Genomic DNA, 21,826 nt, shown 5'->3' with positions numbered 1-21,826 from the left:
ACCATCCACCAACAAGTACAGTTTCATGAATAAGTTCAGCTGTGCAGGCGTGTTTGTAAGGTGGGTTCGGCATGTCGTTAATGTTTAAGCAGAAGACAGATTGTGGCCTTCGTCGATCTGTCGTATCCATTGACTCTCACGCCTGTATCAGTAGAGGAATGCCGGGATGACGGGGTTAGAGCACGGGCTGTCACCTCAGCTCAGTATCACCTTTAGCTCCTGATGACCGACACGAGATAAGTAAAGACAAGTTGGATGCAGACCTGCAACTCAGGAAACCCCTCAGATCGATTCCAACACGTTGTGTCAAATCTGATATGTTCACCCTTTGAACTGTCTCAGAGTGGTAGCGGCATGTCAGATATTTCCAAACGGCTGCACTTTTCCCCTCATTGTCAAATCCCCAGCCAGAGTTCTGCTACATCGTAAATCAACATCTGTTCAGTTATGCTAGCATATTGCAGCATATGATAGCATATTGCTGCAGATAAATTCACTTTCCGAAATCTTTTCGGTCAAAGTCAGTCAGTGCGTTTACATGCAGAGCTTAATCGAGCTATGCTCAAAATGTGACTTTCTCACTACAGCCCTTGTCCCAGTTTACGTGCAGCGCAAGAAAATCAAAATAACTGTTCTCCTCCTCCACACTAGGTGGCGATACCTGTCTTTTCAGTGGGATAATACCGTGCTAATACGGCCCTTTATACCATAGGGATAATAGTACATTTTTTAATCTTATATGTAATGTTCGCGCTACTTCTGGTGCAGATAAGTTGCGCAATATCCTTCAAACAGTTCTTCTAGCGGCTCCGTTTAGCTTCTTCTTCTTCTGCGACTGGCTTTCTTGGATGTTTTTGTTCCGGGGTCACACGCCACATGCATTATCTGATTGGAAAACTGCAGTTCTGTATACATGCTGGAGAAAATCGAATTCCAATTGCATTATCTGGGTGTCTCAATCGGATAACAAGAACTCTGCACTTAAGTTCTCCTGTTATAGTCCGATAAAGGCAATAATTCATTTTTAATTAATTTTTTTCAATGACCTTAGACGCAGCAAAGCTCCCTAAAAGGCCCACGTAAATCTCAGCATTGATGATACCATCACCTTTTTACCTTTCCGTTATAAGCTGTAACGCCACTGTCATCAATCCCATTAAATCCACTAAGAAGGATTTCCTCTCAGATCATGTTTTTTTTTTTTAAGTTCTTTTGCCTTAAAACCTTCCATATTTGCCTTTTCCACCGTGCCTTTTGACACTTTAAGATTATTTGCCAGAGCAGGAAAGGAACGTCATGGGGAATAAAGATCACACTCAAAACAATAACTTTGGTCCTAAACTAGATATGGGAGCATGGAAACATACACACGCAACATTGTTTGGGATCGCATCCTCCTCCCAGCCCTCACTTCCACGGTTGAAAGGTCGTGGCCATCAGCCAGATGCCGAGTGACACTGCAATACTGCAGCAGAGGGATGGAAACAATGACTCCACTGTATCTCAAGATCACTGCGCTCTTTGCAAAACTTCACGCCAGACACCATATTCAGACTATGAATACCCCTCCAGTAAAATAACACAAAGGGGCTGCAGATGTGCAGGCGTGTTGCTACAGGTACCGATTAAACATGACGTAAAAGATGGAGATCAGGACTCTGCAAAGCTACATGCACAACTTTGAAGTAGGATTTCGTGCAAAAGTAAATGTTTGTTCAGGATAAACTTTTACTCCTGTGCAGGACCAGATCACAGGTCTCAATAAAATGAATGTAGGGACTTTTGTCTCTGGTGTAATGTAAAAAAAATACATAAATCATTCTCAAACAATAAAGTTAAAGACATAATAAAAGATCTGCATGCATGTACATGTGGACAATAACTAACAAATACAGACTGCAGAAGCAGCTTTTCACTTTTAATCAAACTAACCACAAATTTCTTTAAATAAATAGTCTCAGTCCAACACTTTCCCAAATTACAAATGTGTAGATTGTTGTTTCTAAAGAGGGAATATCTGTTCTTGCACAGGCAAGAAAATTAGACCAGGAGCCTGAAAAAGTTAAGCGAGGAGCCTCTAGCCATATGTCATCTACTATGGAATGAACTGCATCTCCAGGGTTTGCAGGAAATGTCATGTCTGAGGTTGGCTCAGAGTCAGACAGTTAGAAATTACTTTTCCTTTCACCTGTTGCAGAATTGAAAGTGTCTGTTGAACCACAACTCAATAAGAACAAAGTAATAGTGATGCCTCTTCCCTTCTCTTTCCCAAGGTTTCTTGATTTCCCATGAGATTTAGGCAGGAGTCTTCCTTTCAAATTGAGGTATAATGACAGTAAATGTTATGATTCTGGTCACACCTTTCACATTAAACATGTCAGTATTATTATCAGGATGTAGATTCTGGAAATTACTTTATTATTACAATCTGTTGGGATTAAACATTTATTTATTTTTCACATTGCTGATGAAGGTTTGAGAGGTGATGTCATCAGGGTTGTCTTGACTGAGGCTCTAAGTCTCTAAGCTTTTCTCAGAGGTGGAGAAAATCTCTCCTTGGAAAGACTGCTCACGTGAACTCAACAGCCGAGCACACTCCTCTTTTGAGCGAAACTTCAACTTTGCTATCAATGCACGTCGTCACATAAAGTAGCTAAAGTTAGCTAGGTGGTGGATTAGCAAACCGTCGCGACAAATGCTGTTTCCATGCTAGCACACGAGAGGCTGTTTTTACTGCATTTGGGTCAGGGCGACATGTCATCGTTGACGGACCAATGAATTCTGAATTATATAAACAAACTGTAAAAGAAACATTTAGGACGCGTGTCTGTGAGCTGAATTTTAAGAGAATCCCGTTCTCAAGCACACAAATTGCCCACAAAGAAGGACGAAGTGAATGTTTTGGAACGGTGGTTCCGTACTGAGTAATGGGCTAAACTCCCCCCAAGCTGCTGTAGACGACTGTTCAGCAGTTACCGAAAACGTTGACCAGACCAGGAACCCCCATGCTATTGCAATGGCGCTTCATGATGGCAGCAGTCATCGTCAGTAGGATGGAGCCTGACACAAACACAATTTAACAACACAAGGTGTTGACCTGGCCTCCAAATCCCTATCTGATCAATCCATAGGACTCAAACGCCCCCCACTAACAATACCATGTAGCCAGACACTCTCAGAAGACCCATGTCCATTCTCTGATGAGTCACAACTGTTTTGGTGGCACAAGGGACACTTACTAGGACATAGGTCACAATGTTATTGTGGCTGGTAAGTGTAGCTGCAGGCTGAGTAAAGAAGAACAGAAAAAAAAATGTGTGTAACAGTGTATGTGTTAGTACATGGGCTGCATCAGAGCAGAAAAAGAAAAACTATGATGTGATGGTTTCAAATCTTTAACACAGTGTTCAGTATCATAAAACGCCCTTGTGAGAGAGGGTGCGTTTTTGTGTGTGTATCTCTGTGTGTGTGTGTTCTGGCTGAACCAGTCAGACTCGACACAAGTATCCCATCCACACTCAGGTGAAAAGTTGTGAGCGCGCCTGCGTGAAGGGCGGGGCCTGAAGGCGCGGCTCCACCTGTCCTGCGCTGACAGGTACAGCTGGGGTGTGAAAACAAAAAAGTGAATGCTGCAGGTGACGAGTGTCCCGTGTTGCTGCCGCGGTGTTCGTGGGAGGGAAAGCCGAAGACATTTAGAAGGGGCGTGTGGGACCTGTCTGACACACAACGCATTCACAGCGGGAGCAGCGCAGCGAGCTACAGCACACACCGTGGACTGTTTTGGGTTTTGTTGTCGGAAGCCGCAGACAGGTGACCTGTCACCATGTTCAAGAAAAAGAGCAAAACCACCACTGTATCGCCAACAAAAACATCGTAAGTAGAGACTTTTTCCTTCTCTTTTATGGAAGCAGTTTATCTGTTTGTGTACTTTACAACTCTGCTGTTACCTCCAACCAAACTTCATTGAAAAAACGTCCCATTTAAAGTGACCTTGCCTCGTGGTAACTTGCACTTTATGATCATATTTTTTTGTCATTAATTCCGAATAAAAACCTTTTAATTGAAGACAGTTTTAAATATAAATAATGAATGCTTGGTGGATTATATACCCGCCGGATGAAACATCATTGTATACATATTGAAACGCAACTCAGGTTTCCCATGCTTTTTTTCTTTTTATTAATTGTCACGCGAAGCAATTTTAAAAACAGATTTTTTTGAATGGAGTGTGGTTCGTGCAACAGGAGGGCAAGGCGTTGCCTGTCAGCTCGCTTCTTACAGGTTGACAGTTCGCCAAGCAAAACTGTATTTATCTGCACATGGCTTAAAGTAAGTGTAATCCGGATGACGAATGAACCGAAATCAGTTGTGCCAGTATGATATCACAGAAAAACATGAAATGAAAGAAAAACCTTTAACAAAATTGCACAATGTGTGCTTTAACTCGGACAAGGGTGTGGCTGATAAGCTGAGCAGTAAAGCTGTAGTAACTGGTTTGATAAGTATTCTGCTGTCCTCTTTAGAAATGAGCTATTGCTCCCAGCCTCTCCCTCTGCAATTGCTGAGCCAAGCCCAGACTCTGTTACATCTACTGGTTTTACTATGTTTGTCCAGCCTGTGTGCCCTCAGAGTTTCTTAAGTGTCAGTCAGTTTAAAAAAAAGTAATTACAACTAAAGGCTGCGTGTTTTTCCTCTCATCGCGTCGTCCTGCCTTCACACAGCTGCCGGGACTGAGACCTTTAAAGAGATTGGAGATATAAAGCTCCTTGTCACACAATATGTGGCTGTTATGAAAAGCAGGGGCCTCCAAAACAATGCACTTCAGTGTTAAATCCTAAAAGACAAACTAATCTGCCTTTCAAGTACTAATGTTCCAGTGTAAACCCATGTTCCTCCCACTGACACACCTGTCTACAAGAGCAAAGGAGCATTTTATCTCCCTCTGTAGGTGTCATTATTCTTGAACAGTTCTATTTAAAGTCATTTAGTTAAAGCAAATGTACTGATTTGTCTGAAATTCTGAGCTATTGAGTTCACAATGCTCACGCAGATAAGTCATTAATCACTGGCGAACAACTCTCGTACCCTGATAAACGCCAACAGACGCGCATTGGAATCTTAGAAATGCTACTCCACCCTCTTCATTCTCTCCGTGCAGACCTACTTGTCCGGCTCTCAGGTGGCTGGTGCTAGTGCGAGTCAGGCTAATGGCAGGTCCTGATTCAAAGGCTCCGCGATGAGGGTTAGAGCCTAGCTTTATGAGATGCCATCAAGGTGCCCGGGGAACAGTTTGTTCTTTAAGGTGCTTGCTTCTAGGCATAGGAGAAGAGACATCGAGGAGCAGCTTCTGTAACCACTGATCCACACCTTACGTTTTCCAGTCCAACCATAATAATAATATGTTGGCATACTGGTTGGTTGTGAGGATTAAAACGGCAAATAGAAAGCTGGGTATGGCTGCCAGGTGGCAATGCATTGTTTGCAGTACTCCTTATCTAAGCATGGATGTTCCTACTGCAAAGTGGAGCTGATGCAAAGTGACTGCAAAGATACAAAAATGACCACAAAGAGCTGTAAAGTGGAGTAAAACAAACCACAAAGTGTTGCAAAAGTGTCGTAAAGTAAACCACAAGGAGATTCAAAATGATTAAAATTAGCTCTGCGAAGTTCTCAGGGTCGGTTCATGTCGATGCTACTTTCAGGATGATCGGGGTTTGCTGTGATGCTAAGTGACAGCAGCCCACCACACCCACTATGACTAAGACCCACTCTGGTTCTAATTTGACCCTCTCCGTGAGGAAACATGTGTTTCTCAAGCTAGCGCCAGTTCCTTCCCACAACCAACACACACTCCGGGTCCAAATGTTGATTTGGAGCCAGCGAGCGTCCTTGTAATCAAGTGGCAACACGTCTGGTGCAACGAATACGTAGCGGAGCAGGTAGAACTGCTGCAGCTTTTTGCTGCATGAAAATCTCGAGTGAAACCATAACAACTTCCAGCGAGGTAATGTGAGGCTTTTCACTGGGACTGCAAATGACGAAGGCAGGGTGAGTTTACATCTGTTCTGGATTTTAGAGCAAAAACACCAGAAATGTTCCCATAGGAGTTGTGTGTAAAAACCGACGCCACACGTTATGTTAACTTTACCTCGTCTTGTAAAGTGACAGAAATCCCCCTCGGGGTGTTTTTCATTTGGATGAGCCTCAACAAATGCTGGCTTCTGCAGAACTTGTACACCAGTTCAAACTTGTCCTTTAATTGTTTCATAGGGGGGGAAAAATACAGCCCTGGCATTGAATTTTTAAATTACAGTCAGTGTCCAGTGTGCATCCAGCAGGCGTTATGTAACTTGTGTACAAGTGCAGCATGGGTGGATGTGTGTGGGTGTGTGTGAGGAGATGGATTGGTGGATCTTAATTGACATATCCTTTGTTCTGGTCTTGGTCAAACACGGGCACACGTGCACACTGTGAAAATCCACAATGTTACAACTGACTTACACACATCTATATCTCCAGAAACGCCCCTGAATCTGTGTAAAGGTTATAGTAATTTATATATGACTGCAAAAATAAACTCTCTTAACAGCTACTGCCAAATAAAGGTGACTGTTTAATTAATGCTGATACCAGTATTTGTCGGTTAAATAACGTAGATAACAGTATCTGAGCCAGTGTTTGGTGTAGAGCAGGGACTAACAGCTGGAGTTTGAGTTGTGTACTGATCACAATTAGCTCATCACAGTGACAAGAAAACGGGGTTGTGATTGCAGTAATTTCCTAAACAGTGATGCCATTACCACCGGGCATCGACATGTCTAGTTTGTATCATGCAGGGTTTTTTCATTGCACAGAAATAAGTGCATGTATATACCAAAACATTCAGAATAAAGTGAAGAATGTTGAATATTCTCTGATCACATAAATCTTCATGCATATTGCTACCGCAAAACACCTAGATTAGTTGTAATATATCGGTGTAACCAAACAAATCCCTAGTCCCTTGCATTTGAAAATACACATAACAACATTAGAAGCTTAATTTTTAAAACATATATACTATAAATTTACATCTTTAAGATTTTAAAGTGACTCAATAAACTTGTCAGTGCCCTCTAGTGGACAGTCGATGTACTGCAGACACCCTTTTTCTAATGAAATCAAGCACATCTTTTGTACTGATTTGCTGTGACTTGTTCCAATGCCCACAAAACATTTTCGGTTGAAAATTGGTCTTGGAGTCTCTCCATGGGAACTAATTATGATCTGGTAGAAATGTACTTGGACCACAAAGTACGTTTCACAACGTTTTAGCGAGTTGAGTTCAATTCTTTATGACTTTTTGAATGAAAATGTTCTGTTGTAGGTCTAACCAGTAGTGTGAGGAGATTCTGTGATGAAATACCCGTTCTGTGTTCCCAGACTCATTGTGTCTTCACAATTGATTCTGACTAGTGACTCATCACATGCATCAAACTGATTTTGTCTTTGGTAAGCTAAATTTAGCCATTAAAATCAGTCAAAACGAGTACAGGAAGACCTTGACCCTAATCCAATTGATGCTTAGTTCCAAACACATTCATTCCATTAGTTAGCGTCTAGTTAGCGTCACATTGGAAACTGCACATAGATTTGCATATTGTGGTTCTCACAGTGGTTTCATAGTGATTTGGATAGGCGTGGTCTTGGAATGGCATAAAGCAAAAACCTGTCAGGTCAGCTTTTATTACTTTAAATACAGTTGTCAGCAGGTGGTTATAAAACCCTATGAAGTTGTTAATTTATCTAATAGACTTGTTGTTGTGTTCATTCTCATCCCACCAGTCACATCCAGCTCTGGCACCGCTGTGTATTAGATGTGTCAGGAAATATGCTGTGAGTCATCTGCTTGGTATGAGGAAAGTGTAAAGTGTTGAATAGGTGCAGCTGGTTTATAGCATTCAGTCATTAATAGCCATAAAACTGTTTTATTTCATGTCGTCGGTCTAATACAGTAAATAATACAATGTGGTACTAAGTCAGTTCTCTTTGAGTTATTTGGACTAAACCAACAAGTGTGTATATATTTGTTTTTCATATAAATCATTAAACACTATTAGCAGCAAGATCTTAAAGTTGCAGTGTACTCGGTGTCTGCAACAGCTGCCTAGATTACCATTTATTCTGTTGATAATCGTGGTCCTCGGAGGATGAATTCTTATGGTTTTCTTACGGTTTTGCTCGGCATACATGCCACCAGCCTACTAACCTACTAACCTACTAACCTACTCATCAGGTTACCATGAAACTTATTAGGCACATTCAAACCCACCAGAGGAGATAGATATTTATAGTCTGCATCTATTACCTCTGGTCCCTGCAGCTCACTCGTTAGGCATATTTTCAAAGGCCTTATAGTTTGCAGCCTATATTACTGAAGTGTTGTGCTGGTCTGAGGTTTAATCCATGCAGCAGATGTTTAAAGTGTCTCCTGTTTCTTCTTTTGCCTTCCAGCACGACCCCCGCAGAGCTGACCACTCTGATTGAGAAGCTGCAGAAGAATGCTGATAAAGTGGAGAAGAACATCTACGATGTTGAGCAGAATCTCAACAGGGTACGTAAACAATGTCTCCAGTCTTCCCCAGAAGTAGTTGAAGTAAAAGCAATAAACTGACGAACCAAAACAAAATGCTCTACTTCCAGAATAACGTGTCCAGCCAGTGTTCATACAGTATAAAATCATATCTTTAGGTCTGATGTCATTATAAGATATGGTAGACATGACACTATACGTCACCTATGCATCAGTACCTGGTTTAAATGTGAGGATAACTCAATCTGCACTGGGGGGCGTATACTAGTCTTGTATCCAATGAAAACCTTTCTTGAATTTTCACGTCCATCCCCTTGGAGGTGACCAATCAGAACTCACCTGTTCTGTTTTCACAGGAAACACATAAATATGGGGAGATATATTAAATCCTACTATAAATAGTAAGCCTAAAGCAGACTAAATATACATTTAGTTGCGTTTAAACTTGACCTTACACATTCTCAGAGAATAAACTCTTGAAAATGTAAGCCTCAGACATAGAAAGCTACAGTTTGATTTCTCAAGTTTAGTCTTTGATTGTAGTGTGAGGCTTTACAGATCCACTCTTAAACCTCTAAAAAAGGGTCATAGAGTCATCAGGAGCCTTAAACTGGCCGGTACAGTTTAAGGCTAACATTCGCTAGCATAGCGCTGTTGACGTTTATTTAAACTGACCCTTAAAATCTCACCTTCATTACTTGACTCTACTCTGCAACCCTGCAAGCTGGAGTGTTCGCTTTCTGGAGACTCTGTAGCTTTTAAATCTTTAAACCATCTCACTACTGGACAATCTCAATTCAAGATTCAAGATTCAAGATCACTTTGTTGATCCCCGCAGAGAATTTGTTTTGTCTAAGAGTCTTAATACAACAGAGAACATAAATGTGGCCAGACATAGACATAAGAATACGGGTCAAGGAAAACAATAACATAAAAATAAAAATAAAATCTTAAAAATATTGTAAGAATGAGGTAGTAGTTACAAAAGGTATTCTGAAAATATACAGTCCAGTCTATAGTCACAGACGTGAGATATATAAACATTTTAAAGTGTCTCAGCCCAGATCCAATCTGGGCTGAACTCTGTCCTTAACAGGTTCCAATTTTTTGTGAATTTGGACATAAATTATCCCAAACCTCTTGGTGTCTGATCCCAACTTAAGACTTGTGTTAGGTCTGTCAGCACATCATCCGGATATTTATTTGAAAAGTGTCTTTTCAGTCGGGCCTTGTTTGAAGTCACTTTTTTTTTGTTTACTTAGTGGATTGTTGAAACTCCAGTGTGTGACTTTCTCTGTGTTTTGTGGACTTTTTGTCACAGATGTTACCTCAGGCTTAACACAGGCAGTCCTAGATGCCCTCCAGTGCTATTGCCATTTGCTAAATTTGCAAATATAATGAGTAATTTATGTATAACAAAGCTTTTTTTTTTTACAGAACATTTTACACATTCTACATGGTTTCGTGCCATTAGAATGCATACAAGAAACCAACATACATGCACGATGTAGATTTATTTTTTTACTTTATTTTATTTTCTATTTCTTTTGCTGTAGGACGTCAGTAAGATCAATGAAGGAAAGCAGCCGCTGTACGAGGAAGACAGCAACAAGAGAATCCTCAGTGCTCTGGACCTGCTCACCGGCCTGGATGAGGACGCCGTCAACGCCAAGCGGCTCCAGCATCCGCAGGCTGAGATGATAGAACAGGAGTGAGTCAAGCGCTTTACCATCTAAACTGTATTTAAACAACAATATTTTGTCAAGCAATTAATAATTAAGTATACTAATTCACTATAATGTACCTTTTTCAATTTCTGACACTCATGCCACATATACAACAGCATGTCATCGTCTTTTATTGTGGCAAATGCACACAAACAAATGTTTTATTAATCTATTTGGATCATTTGCGTGTGCATAAACAGTGTTTTCAAAGTCTTCCTGTGTTATCTTGTCTCTGCGTTCAGCATGAAGCAGCTGCGTGAGAGAGTGAATAAGCTGAGGGAGGACCATGACCGGATCTACCACCTCATCCGCACTGAGGGGAAGCCCAGCATCAACTGGGGCATCATGATGGACGAGAAACTGGTGAGAAACGGATCTGCACACTTACGCAGCTGTTATCCTAACATCCTCCCTAGGTTAGTCAAAGCTGGCTCATTTTAGAGTCCAACATGGAGCATCCAACAGTTTAGAGGATAGAGACGCGACTTAGATATATATTGTAATGTACACAACCTTGAGAAGATGTACTGCTTCACCATTTGAGTTGTTGAATTCCAAACTTTTGACTCCCCGCGCAGGAAAACTTGAACAACAAGGGCTTTGGTCTGGACCTGCCAACTGTAGAGGCCGAGGTGGAGGAACACAACATCTTCCACAGCGAGGTGGAGGCTCTGGCTCCTCACATCTCAACCGGTGGAGACAAGGTAAAATCAGGAACCTGAAGAAGATCGGGAGGATGACGATTTGTCAGTTTTAGTAGTTAATACAACCAAAATGGAAACGATTAAATTAAATAGCTTGTGTTGGTATAATGCAAATTCTCATCACGTGAAAGTCTTCTAATAGCTACACGTGTCTTATGACCCTCGTTGTGTTGATCTTGTTCCCTTTTCTTTGTTTCTGTAGGATTACGTCAGTGGCCTCCAGATGAAGTACAACAAACTGCTGGTAATAAACCCAAACATGGACACATTTACTTTCTCCGCTAACGGCTGTGTATTTTGCATGTTTGCACATCATATATAAATCTATATATATATAAAATATATGTTTCTCTGTGATAGGCCAGCTCCAGTGCTCGTCAGCACAACCTGCTGAACCTGCGAGACTACATGCAGCGCTGCACCAATGAGCTGTACTGGATGGACCAGCAGGCCGATGAGAGGATCAACTATGACTGGAGCGACGCCAACCTGGACTACCCCGCCCGCAAGAGGCAGTACGAGGTAGATCAGCGCATTAAGAGAAAACTGCATATTGACCATGAGGATGGGCACCAATAAAACATCATCCAATGCTTACTCTGTAAATATTCTTTACCTCAACAGAACTTCATTGCTAAATGTTTGGAGTCCAAGGAGGCCGTCGTCACCAAGCTGAATGATGATGGAGAGAGGCTGATTGCCGCTGAACATCCGGGGAAGAATGTTATTGAGGTACAAGCTCTTCCATTTACTCTATTTAGTTGAAATGCCCCACGTTAGTGCTTAACCCGTTTAATCCCAAATTTTTCCCCGCAAAATAAGTGCATGCATCTCATACCTTAGACCTCCCTAGTATATAAAATGTATGATTTTTTTAATTTCATGTTGGTTTCATGGAACAGCATAGACGAAATCTACACGATTTCTTCAGTCTGACCTATTTTACACATATTAATAATCTGGATGTTATAACAAGTGTAACATACTATAACCAGGAATTGTTACAGTTGTTTCCAAAACTTTATCAGATAAATAAAAATATCATGCCAATGTATAAAGTAAGGAACCAACAATGACAATGAATTACTCTATTTCATTGTCTTATAAAACAGTTAATTTCTGCATTTATATCTTGGCATCCATATTGGCTCCTTTGGTGTTCCACAAGGAACTGTTCTAGAGACGATTCTTTTCGCCTCATACAGTTGCTTTCATACTTCAGATATGCTTCTTAAAGATCAAGGTTGATGTGTTTTGTTGTTGTTTTTTTGGCTGCCACTTGGTAAAAATGTAAAGAATTCCAGTGAAAAATGGGATGAAGTTTAAGTCCTAATTAGCAAGATACTTGTTTATCTCCCACAACTAATTATGAGTTAGGCTTAAGGTTATTATTTCGGGCCACATACGGGCCAATTTAATCTCAAGGAGACCACACCAGTAACATATTTGCATAATAACCTAAGCTTTAATGCAAAGAAGTACAAGTACATCATGGAAATGTTTGCATTAAATGATTTATTCTTTTACAAAACGTTTTTATGGAAAAAACTAAACAAAATTTCTTAAGAAAAATAAATGCATTTTTGGTGCATTGCTGCCATCTTCAGTTTAGTTCTGGGTGTAAAGTGTTCTGCAACTCTGATTAAAACAGTGCGACCCCTAGTGGACAAATCAAAAACAGGAGATGCCTTCATTGGAAACTTGCAGTTATTGTCTTTGAGGAAATATTGAACTTTGCAAATGTATGTTTGAGCCCCAGTTAGCTAGGTTTGTGTTCAGAATCCCAGGCTAATTATGGGTTCGAAATCCTTCGAAAAAGACTTGATGTAGACCAAAATATAGATTGGATTGGGTTTGCAAACCCAGTGTTTCTGTCTTGTATTTCTTTTATATCACTGACTTTTAAGTTTCCACACATTTTCTGATTAACTCGTGGTCCATGTTGTTATCAGGCTCACATGGAAGCTGTGCACGCTGACTGGAAGGAGTACCTGAACCTGCTCATCTGTGAGGAAAGCCACCTCAAAAATATGGAGGAGTACCACAAGGTTAGACACAAAGCACGTATGATAATCTAAAACACAACAGAGACACAGTTAAAGCGGTGAATCTCATGAGCATGTGTGTGTGTGTCAGTATCACAAGGAGGCGAGGGACACTCAGGACTTGCTGAAGCGTCTGGAAACAGAGGTCACCCAAAAGTACAACCCAGAGTTCAAAGATGTCTATCAGATGGAAGGTCAAATCAGAGAACTGGATGTGAGCATTTTTATTATGGATTATTATCATTACAAATGACAATAGCATTGTTTGTTTGTGCAACAGTGAAAATATGCCCATCTGTGTGTGTTTGTAGGACCAAGCTAAGGCCATGGACCACTTTGATGACCGGGTCAAGGCTCTCCAGAAGCGCAGCCTGCAGGTTTTGCCCCTGAAGTACCGCAGGGAGACACCCCAAAAGCTGCTGCCCATTGAAGCCCTGTGTGAATATGACGCAGAAGAGGTATGAACTTTGTCTTTTCGACGTTAATGTCAACACTTCTGGACTGTAGATTCCAATTTTTGGCATTCGTTGCTCAGTTTTAACTATGACGAAATTACAAAGTTGCAAAAGAAAACGGAAAAGCCCGTGAAAGTATATTTACAGTAAACCGCTATAGGTCATTACTGTTGTGTTGCACCAACATAGGGTCTGTTTCGTTTTCTGTGACACTAAATGGTGCAGGTGTAGTGTTGTGTACATTCCAGTGACCCGAACACCGTGACGCCAGCACAGACACAAATGCAAGAATGTCTGGAAATTCCTCAGTGGGTCATCGGCTTTGTCGGCCTTTTGTTGCCTCATTTTGACATTTAGCTGATTTATTTGAGGTAAAATATTCAGGACTTGCACTTAAAGACAAATTACCATCATAAAGATAAGGAAAGAATCAGGGCTACACGCACAGCCGTTAACCTCGGCTTTTGTTTATTAAAAATGATAAAATATTGCAAACAACGTCACTGCATTCTTCCAGAGCTATTGTATTTCCGTCCATTTTATCACTGATTTGTCATTCAGCGCTACTATGACCCCATTTCCTTCTCATCTTATTTGTTTCTCTGTCGCTGGCTCTCGAGACTCTAATCCAAGAACGCCCCCCTGCTATCAGATTGCACGTCTAAGCACTCTCCCTTTGCTTTACTTTTTTTTTTTAATTTTTTCTAAATACGAGGCCTGTAATATAAGCCTTTTGAAACGTAATGTATTCAAATCCCTTCTGAAGACATCCCAGACTGAGATTCTTGAGTATCTTATTTAAAACCACAGGGGATCAGACACACAGGGGATTTGAAGAAGACTAAAGAGCCTATTGGAGCTCTTCAGATTAGGCAAAGCAAAGATTTTCATGTTTAGGTCGTCTCTTGACCTGCGTGATTTCAGGTTTCGCTGGTGACAACGTATGCAGTAGTACATTGTTGGAATTTGATTCAAAATGTCTCATTGGTGTATTCCATTATTAACCATTTGTGAGTCCCTACATGGAATATTTAATTTTAGCCAATTAAATTAGGTCAATTTAAATTACAGCGAAAAAAATTCTGACGTAACTATGTGTTGCAAATCATTCGTGCACAGAGTAGCAATAGCTCTCAGATTCATTGAAGTCGATCATCTTGAATTAAACTGAATTTGTAATTGTTGGGCATGTGCAGGGGCAGATTTTGCGCGGGGAGAGGTACACTCTGCTCCGTAACAACGGCTCCAAATGGGACGTGAAGGACGCAGCTGGACACAAGCTCACCGCCCCCGCCGTCTGCTTCATGATCCCCCCCACCGACCCCGAGGCGGTGGCCATCTCCGACAAGTGAGTGTGTGCAAAAACTTCCAGAAAAAAAATAAAATAAATAAAAATCTTTCAATGGATGACCGAACCCCAGTGAATCTGCAACGGTGTGTGTGTTTCGTGTTCCTGCAGCCTGGCCAGCCAGCAGAAAGCCATCAAACAGAAGATGTCAAGCAGCAAGGCAACTCTGCTGCAACGCTTTGATGAGCTGAAGAAGGAGACTGGGACTGGTACAGGTAAAAGACAAATCCACTCCATGGAATAAGTTTTACTTCTAAAGCTGTCACCCGTGCCCTGAAGCCGACCAGCGAAGCTCACCGTGCTGTGTTTGATTGTGTGTGACCTCAGACAAGCAGGAACAGCAGTGCCGCCAGCTGATGGCCAGTCTGGATAAGGTCGTCAGTGACCTGGACAAACAGGAGAAAGCCATTCATGCTCGAGTGCGCCCACCGCTGGAGCAGAACCGGCCACTGCAGGACAGCGCCGACCGCCTGCAGGACATCAATGTAATTCAGTTGTTTGGCTTGATCTTAGAAAGCAGATGGAGAGTATTTACAGCAGCTCACCAAACCTGATTCTTCTCTCCAGGACATTGCTGTAGCTGTCCGTAAGATTGAACCAGAGAAGACCTCCAAAGTGCAGGAAGCAAAGAACTTCTTGGTCTCAAACCCAAAATGTGCCAGCTCCCCTCAGCTTAGCTGCAAGGTGGATGAGACCAACAAGAAGTACACTAAGGTTGAGCAGCTTCTTCAGTGCTCTCAGGAAAAGTACGGATCCTCACATTCAGCATTTTTTTCTCAGTATCATCTGGGCTATCGCTGCTCTTAGAGGGTGAAAGCTGTATAATAAATCCAATCTTTTGTATTTTTACTAATCTGCTCTCTTGTTTTAGACTGAAGAATTCCAACAAGCTGGAGACATCTCTTCAAAATGGAAAGAATCTGCTGTCCACCTACGAGAACAAGCTGGCCAGGGAGGAGGTCGCTCCGGCCGACATCTCTTCTCTGGAGAAAACACAGCGGGAGCTCGCGGTAAGATTGACTCTCACACTCTCTTTGGCACTCATATTTCTGGTTTTCGAAATTTGTTGGTGGAAATATTACAAAAAGTTGAGCAATGGCACAACAAAATGAAGAAAGCTTAAAAGTGTCTGGGTTGCAAAGTGGTCTAAAGGTCAGCTTTTAAATGTTTTATGGGGAAGACTATGGGAGAAAACTTAGTAATTGAGTTTGTCACATTGGCAGGATATTGGATCAGAGCTGAGGACCAAAAGATCAACCATTGCTGAGACGGAGGAGAACCTGCGCGTGGCCAAAACCAGCTGTGACAAGATGGCCTCCCAATTCCAGGAGCACTGCCCCGACATTGAAAGGCAGGAAGCCGACGTCCAGAAACTCAACAAGCGCTTCAACAACCTCAACAGGCAGATTGACACCAGGTGAGATGGTTTAACATCAAATGTCTGAGCATCCGAGCAAGAAATACTGCTCCACAAAGCCACATGGGTTAAATGTTTTGTTTTGCCGGGTATTGCAGATCTCAGAGCTTGCAGAGAGCCAAGATGGCGTACAACAACTACCGCAATGACTATGACAACCTGAACAGCTGGCTGTCACGCGTCCCAAACTACGAGCCCCGTGAAACTGATGACATGAGACAAGTGGAGACCAAGCTGAAGAATCAGAGGGTGAGAGTGATGAGTAACAGTGCGATTTAGACTCTGTGTACTTCCAGCTGTAGATTAAAATTCTTTATGTGATTCGTATAACAACGTCGCCCCATTGTTTTTTCTACAGAACCTGCTCTCTGACATCGCAAGAAAGGAGTCTGACTTGAACAGTGTCTCCAAAAATGCCCAGCTTTACCAGCAAGCTGTCAAAGTAAGACATTCTACATTCAACCCGCCACTATCTTTATCTCATCTCATCTTCTACTACTTCTTATCCTCACTAGGGTCGCAGGACCACTATTTTTAAATAAAAAAATAAAGGTTTGATAATGATTTTCTGACTCTTCTTCGTAGGACTATGAGACGGAAACTGAGAAGTTCAGATCTATCCTTGACCTTGAGGATGGACTTGTGCCTCAGACATACAAGAGGAGCAGACTGGAATCACCTGCACTGACGGTCAAGGCAGAGGTGAGGCACAGCTGTCATTGTCAAGTATTTGAAAGTACACAACTACTGTGTGCTCCTTTTATTATCCTTCCAAATGTTCAAGCCTGGTACTACATAAAATATTGAACCAAATATGCAAACACTTTCTCAGCATAGCTGCACATTTAAAGAGGTACTCTAGCAATTTAGTATTGTAGGCTGAAAAACTTTCTACTAAAGCCTCTAACAAATCATTCCTTAAAAGTGATTATTGGTCTTAATGTTTACTCAGTATTAAAGCTAAACTGCTATTTAGGAATATATAATTAAAATATTTAAGACTGTTATTCATCAGCTACAAACGTTGTGTTTGTGTTGGACTCCAATAAGGTGGCTCTGCCTGAGTGCAAACAGTCTTTATTTATATGATGCTGAATGTGAATGTCGAATATTGGCGTAATAGATCCCATTTAGTAGAGTTTTGTTTAACTCACAAGCTAGAAATTAGCGTTTATATGTCATTAGTCAAAAAAACTGTTCCCTCGATGTGCTTTGCATGACGTATTGTTTTAATGTTTGCAGGAAGCCGCAATTGAGACAAAGTTTACTGAGGTGAATGCAGTGAACAAGCAAAGGCTGCAGAATCTTGAGTTTGCCCAAAGTCTTCTCAACCAGGTAAAATAATGTTACATGCTAAAAACGACATTAACATTGAAAATTAAAAACTACTGTAGTAATAAAAATGATTTTTCTCTCCCGTATAGCAACCTGAGATCCCTATGATCCAGTCTACCAATGTCAAGTCAGTCCAGTCTTCTGCTCCAGGAGAAGAGCCGTGGAGAATCAAGAAGCAGCTGGAAGATGAGATCCAGAGAAGGGAACAGCTAGAAAGGGAAATTGAGTCAATTCAGACCGACATTTATGTGCTTGAAGGACAGAAGCCCCAGGACACAATTGTGAAGAAGGAGCTGATTAAAAAGGTTCCAGATCCCCAGTTGGATGAGGAGGTCCACAAAGTCCAACAGAAACTGTCAGAGGAGCGCCGCACCACCCACGTACTGGAGAACGATCTCGAGGTATTGAAGATGAAGCTGCGTGGTCTCGAGACAGAGATCAAAGAGGGCGCACAGCAGTACACGGTGAAGGAGGTCTTGCGTATAGAAAGAGACCGCGGTCAAGAGGAGGAGGTGCGCAAGCTTCGGGAAGAACTGGACGATATGAGAAGGCAGAAGTTGATTAAAGACAACGAGCTGGTTCAGATACAGAAGCAGGTGACACTCCTGGCTGAGGAGAAGAACAAGGAACAGGAGGTGATCACTGAGGAAGAAGTGATCAAAGTTCAGAACGATCCCCAACTTGAAACAGAGTACCGGGTGCTCCTTGACAGGAAACAGAAGGAAATGGACAACAGGAAGCAGCTGGAGGATGAACTGCAATTTCTTCAGGAAAAGCTCCGAAGACTGGAGAAGGAAAAATCAATGGCAGAGGAAAAGATTTCCATCAAGGAGGTGCTGAAAGTAGAGAAAGATGTTGCCTTTGAGAGAGAAGTCGAAAACCTCAGGAGGCAATATGAAGACGAGAAGTCCAAACGAAGATCATCACAGCGGGAAAAGGCTGACCTCCAGAGGAAAATTACGAGTCTGGAGGAGGAGAAGTCAAAGGTTGTCGTTCAGGAGAAAATGCGGGAGATTGTACGTCCTGACCCCAAAGCTGAGAATGAGGTGGCCAATCTCCGTCTTGAACTTGTGGAGCAACAGAGGCGCTGTAAGGATGCAGAGCTCCAGCTTAGATGCCTGCAGGATGAGTTGACCATGCTAAGGAACAGAGGACCTCAAGTGGAAGTCAAAGAGATCATCAAAGAAGTGATCAAATACAAAATAGATCCACAGACAGAGCAAGACCTGGAGAGACTTCGCAATGAAATCGTAGATAAAACCCAACAGACGGAGAAATCTGAGATGGAAATTCGCCAGCTTCGTGGTGAGATTGAGAGATGGAAGGACACAAAACCCCAAGTGCAGACTAAAGAGGTGGTCAATGAAGTCCTGCAGTACAGAGAAGATCCTAAGACTAAGGAAGAGATTGAGTCTCTGAAGAGGAAACTGGCTGACGAACAAAAGAAACGCTTGGACCTTGAAAGAGAGCGGTCCTCCCAAGAAGAGAAGATCAGACTGAAGAAGATGGATCTGTCTCAGGTCCGTGAGAAGATTGTTCAGCAAGAAGTGGTCAAGATGGAAGAAGATCCTTTGCTCAGGTCAGAATGCGACAGCTTCTCAAAGAACATCAACATGGAGCAAAAGCAAAAGGAGAATCTTAAAACAGAGCTCTACCAGCTACAGAGGCAGAAGGCTGACCTGGATATGCAGCTGGAAGAACTGGAACGTGAACGCAGGTCAAGACGTGATGCAGAGTTGGAGATCCAAAGACTTCGTGTCCGACTTAATGAGCTGGAGATCCGCGACAAGGAGAATCGTGAAAAGGTGACCGTCAAACAGAAGGTCGTCCTGCAGCAGGATCCCCAACAGGAGAAGGAACACTCCATCCTCAGACTACAGCTCGACGAGGAGAAGCACAAGCGCACCCTGCTTGAGAAAGAGCTGAATGCCCTGATCCAGCAGCAGCTCACCCTGGAGAAGATGGATGTGAAGGAAAGAGTCGTCCGCACCGAGAAAGTCCAAGTCGAGAGGGACCCAGAGGCTGAGATTGAGATTGATAACCTAAGGAGAACTCTGGAAGAAGAGAAGAGAAGAAGACGAGAACTTGACAAGGAGCTGTCCACCCTCACTTCAAGGCTTTCTGACATGGAGTTCTCAAACACCAAGTCCACTAAAGAACTTGACTACATCCGCGACGAAAGCAACCGCCTGCAGCAAGAAAACCAGAGGCTACAGAATGAGATCCGCAGACTTCGGTCAGAGATAGAAATCACCAGCAAAGAGACTCGACTTATCACGGAGTCTGCACCACCGCTGGACGGGAAGAACTTAGAGTTGAGGCTTGACTCGCTACAGAGGGAACTCGCAGAGCTTAGGGCCATAACATGCCAGAAGGATGATGAGATCGAGAAGCTTCAGAAGAACTTGGCGGCGGTGAGAATAAAGAGGGAACAGAGGGAGAGCCATCTCCGCAGGTCAATCGTTGTTATTGACCCAGATACGGGCAAAGAAATGCGACCAGAGGAAGCCTACAAACTCGGGCTGATCGACTGGAAGATGTTTGTCAACCTTCAGAGCCAGGAATGTGATTGGGAGGAGATCACGGTGAAGGGTCCCACAGGAGAATCCTCTGTGCTTCACGACAGAAAATCGGGGAAGAAGTTCTCCATTGACGATGCGTTGCGTCTTGGGCACATCACAAATCACCAGCTTAATCAATACATAAATAAAGAAATCTCCATCCAGGAGTTTGGTGTAATGGTGTCGGGCAAAACCAAAGGGACATTCTAACTTTTTGGTTTGATTCCTAAAGATTTAACCTGTTTGTGTAAAAGTCTCCTTGCTTTTTGTTGTGCTTCTGTTCAGATTCTAATACTGCGGTGATTTGGCGTTGTTTTATACCTTATCCTTGATTTCCAAATGCACTCTGTATTTATTTGCTTCTGCATTTTCAGTTTTGTGGTACTGTAACGAAGACATGGTGTCTGATATTGTTAAAGTCAACTACACAACGCTTGATGTCACAGGGCAAGTTTGCTCAGTTGAGCTTTAATTTCTAAGACTGGGTGCTCGGGTTGAGAACATATCTTTGATGTCATATTGTCATTGCACTACACGCGGGTACTTGATGTTTCATTTATTTATGGGCTTTTCACAGATGTGTCCTCTGCAAGCTTCAATAAAAATCAAATCAAACTGAGAAAACTGTATACTTTGTGTGATTCATATTCAGTCAATTGAATTGTGGTTAACCTGATCCTGTAGCTACAGAACGGATGTCTCTCTATATACAATAAAAAAAAATAACAAGTTCACAAAGTAAACTGGAGATAGCTTTCCTTAATACAAATATAATTACTTATGTACCATGCTGCACACTCTGTCTAGGCTACGATATCTCTCGTTAGAAGCTTTCATATCACTGTAGCCGAAGATGATGCAATATTTATAAAACTATATAAATAATATATTCATGCAAGTCTAAGCATCATCATAGTGCTGTAGATGCCATTATGATCAATCTTTAAAGGCGTTATATTTATTCTATGAGCATGCACAGAACATAATAAAGAATTTTTTGTGTTTAAAATATGAATCTGAAAAGTAATAATGAAATATAGTTGTCAACAGAGTAAAGTATATAATTAAAATATAACTAAAATCTAGCGTGGCGGAGGTTAAAAACCAACATTCAAATACATGAAAAAAAAGTACCATAAAACTACGATATGTTCATTGTAACGTATACAAATGTTATATAAAACATTATACACAAATCTAACAGAATCTCACCCTGCATCCTGCCAACTACATCCTGCAAAATGAAGGATACTGAATTACCACTTTTCTCATGCAGCTTTGACATAAACTGCCAATTTTTTATTATTATAGTCACAAAGAGGGATTTGTTACGAGATGGTTATGTCTGAATGCATAAGTGGTGGAAATGTCGGGCACAATTGCAGACAAGGCCCCGAGGACTGAGAGTGACAAATGAGCAAAGAATACACAGTGTAGATCTATATACTATTTATACATCTTATCTACTCAAGGTTTACTCCTTTCTCCAGACACAAACCTTGAAACATATGACATATATCTTAACAGACTTATAGGTTAAAGGAGCACCTAAACTATGTGTATCGTATTGTATGTATTATTGTGTGGAAAAATGTCCTAATGTTTTGGCAATTGTGTATTTGTCATTCTGTGATTGTAGTGCAGGACTCCCACCAACAGGGG

At 41.8% G+C, this 21,826-nt stretch overlaps 1 protein-coding gene across 1 annotated transcript; it reads left to right on the top strand.

The window, feature by feature from the left end:
• Positions 1-3,618: 3,618 nt before the first annotated feature.
• On the top strand, positions 3,619-20,783 carry ppl (periplakin). The gene is made up of 22 exons (XM_047571965.1): positions 3,619-3,873; positions 8,494-8,593; positions 10,129-10,283; positions 10,542-10,662; positions 10,878-11,003; positions 11,206-11,247; positions 11,364-11,525; positions 11,628-11,735; positions 12,956-13,051; positions 13,140-13,262; positions 13,360-13,506; positions 14,700-14,851; positions 14,963-15,066; positions 15,179-15,336; positions 15,419-15,597; positions 15,723-15,861; positions 16,075-16,268; positions 16,367-16,517; positions 16,627-16,710; positions 16,854-16,970; positions 17,511-17,603; positions 17,693-20,783. The coding sequence occupies exons 1-22, from the start codon at positions 3,824-3,826 to the stop codon at positions 20,372-20,374; spliced, it is 5,283 nt and encodes a 1,760-aa protein (XP_047427921.1). The 5' UTR covers positions 3,619-3,823; the 3' UTR covers positions 20,375-20,783.
• The last annotated feature ends 1,043 nt before the right edge of the window (positions 20,784-21,826 follow it).

This window comes from Mugil cephalus, chromosome 20 (assembly GCF_022458985.1).
Source record: "Mugil cephalus isolate CIBA_MC_2020 chromosome 20, CIBA_Mcephalus_1.1, whole genome shotgun sequence".
Lineage (NCBI taxonomy): Eukaryota > Metazoa > Chordata > Actinopteri > Mugiliformes > Mugilidae > Mugil > Mugil cephalus.
Note: the sequence above shows the minus strand (reverse complement) of the source record. Positions and strands in the feature narration are given on the sequence as shown.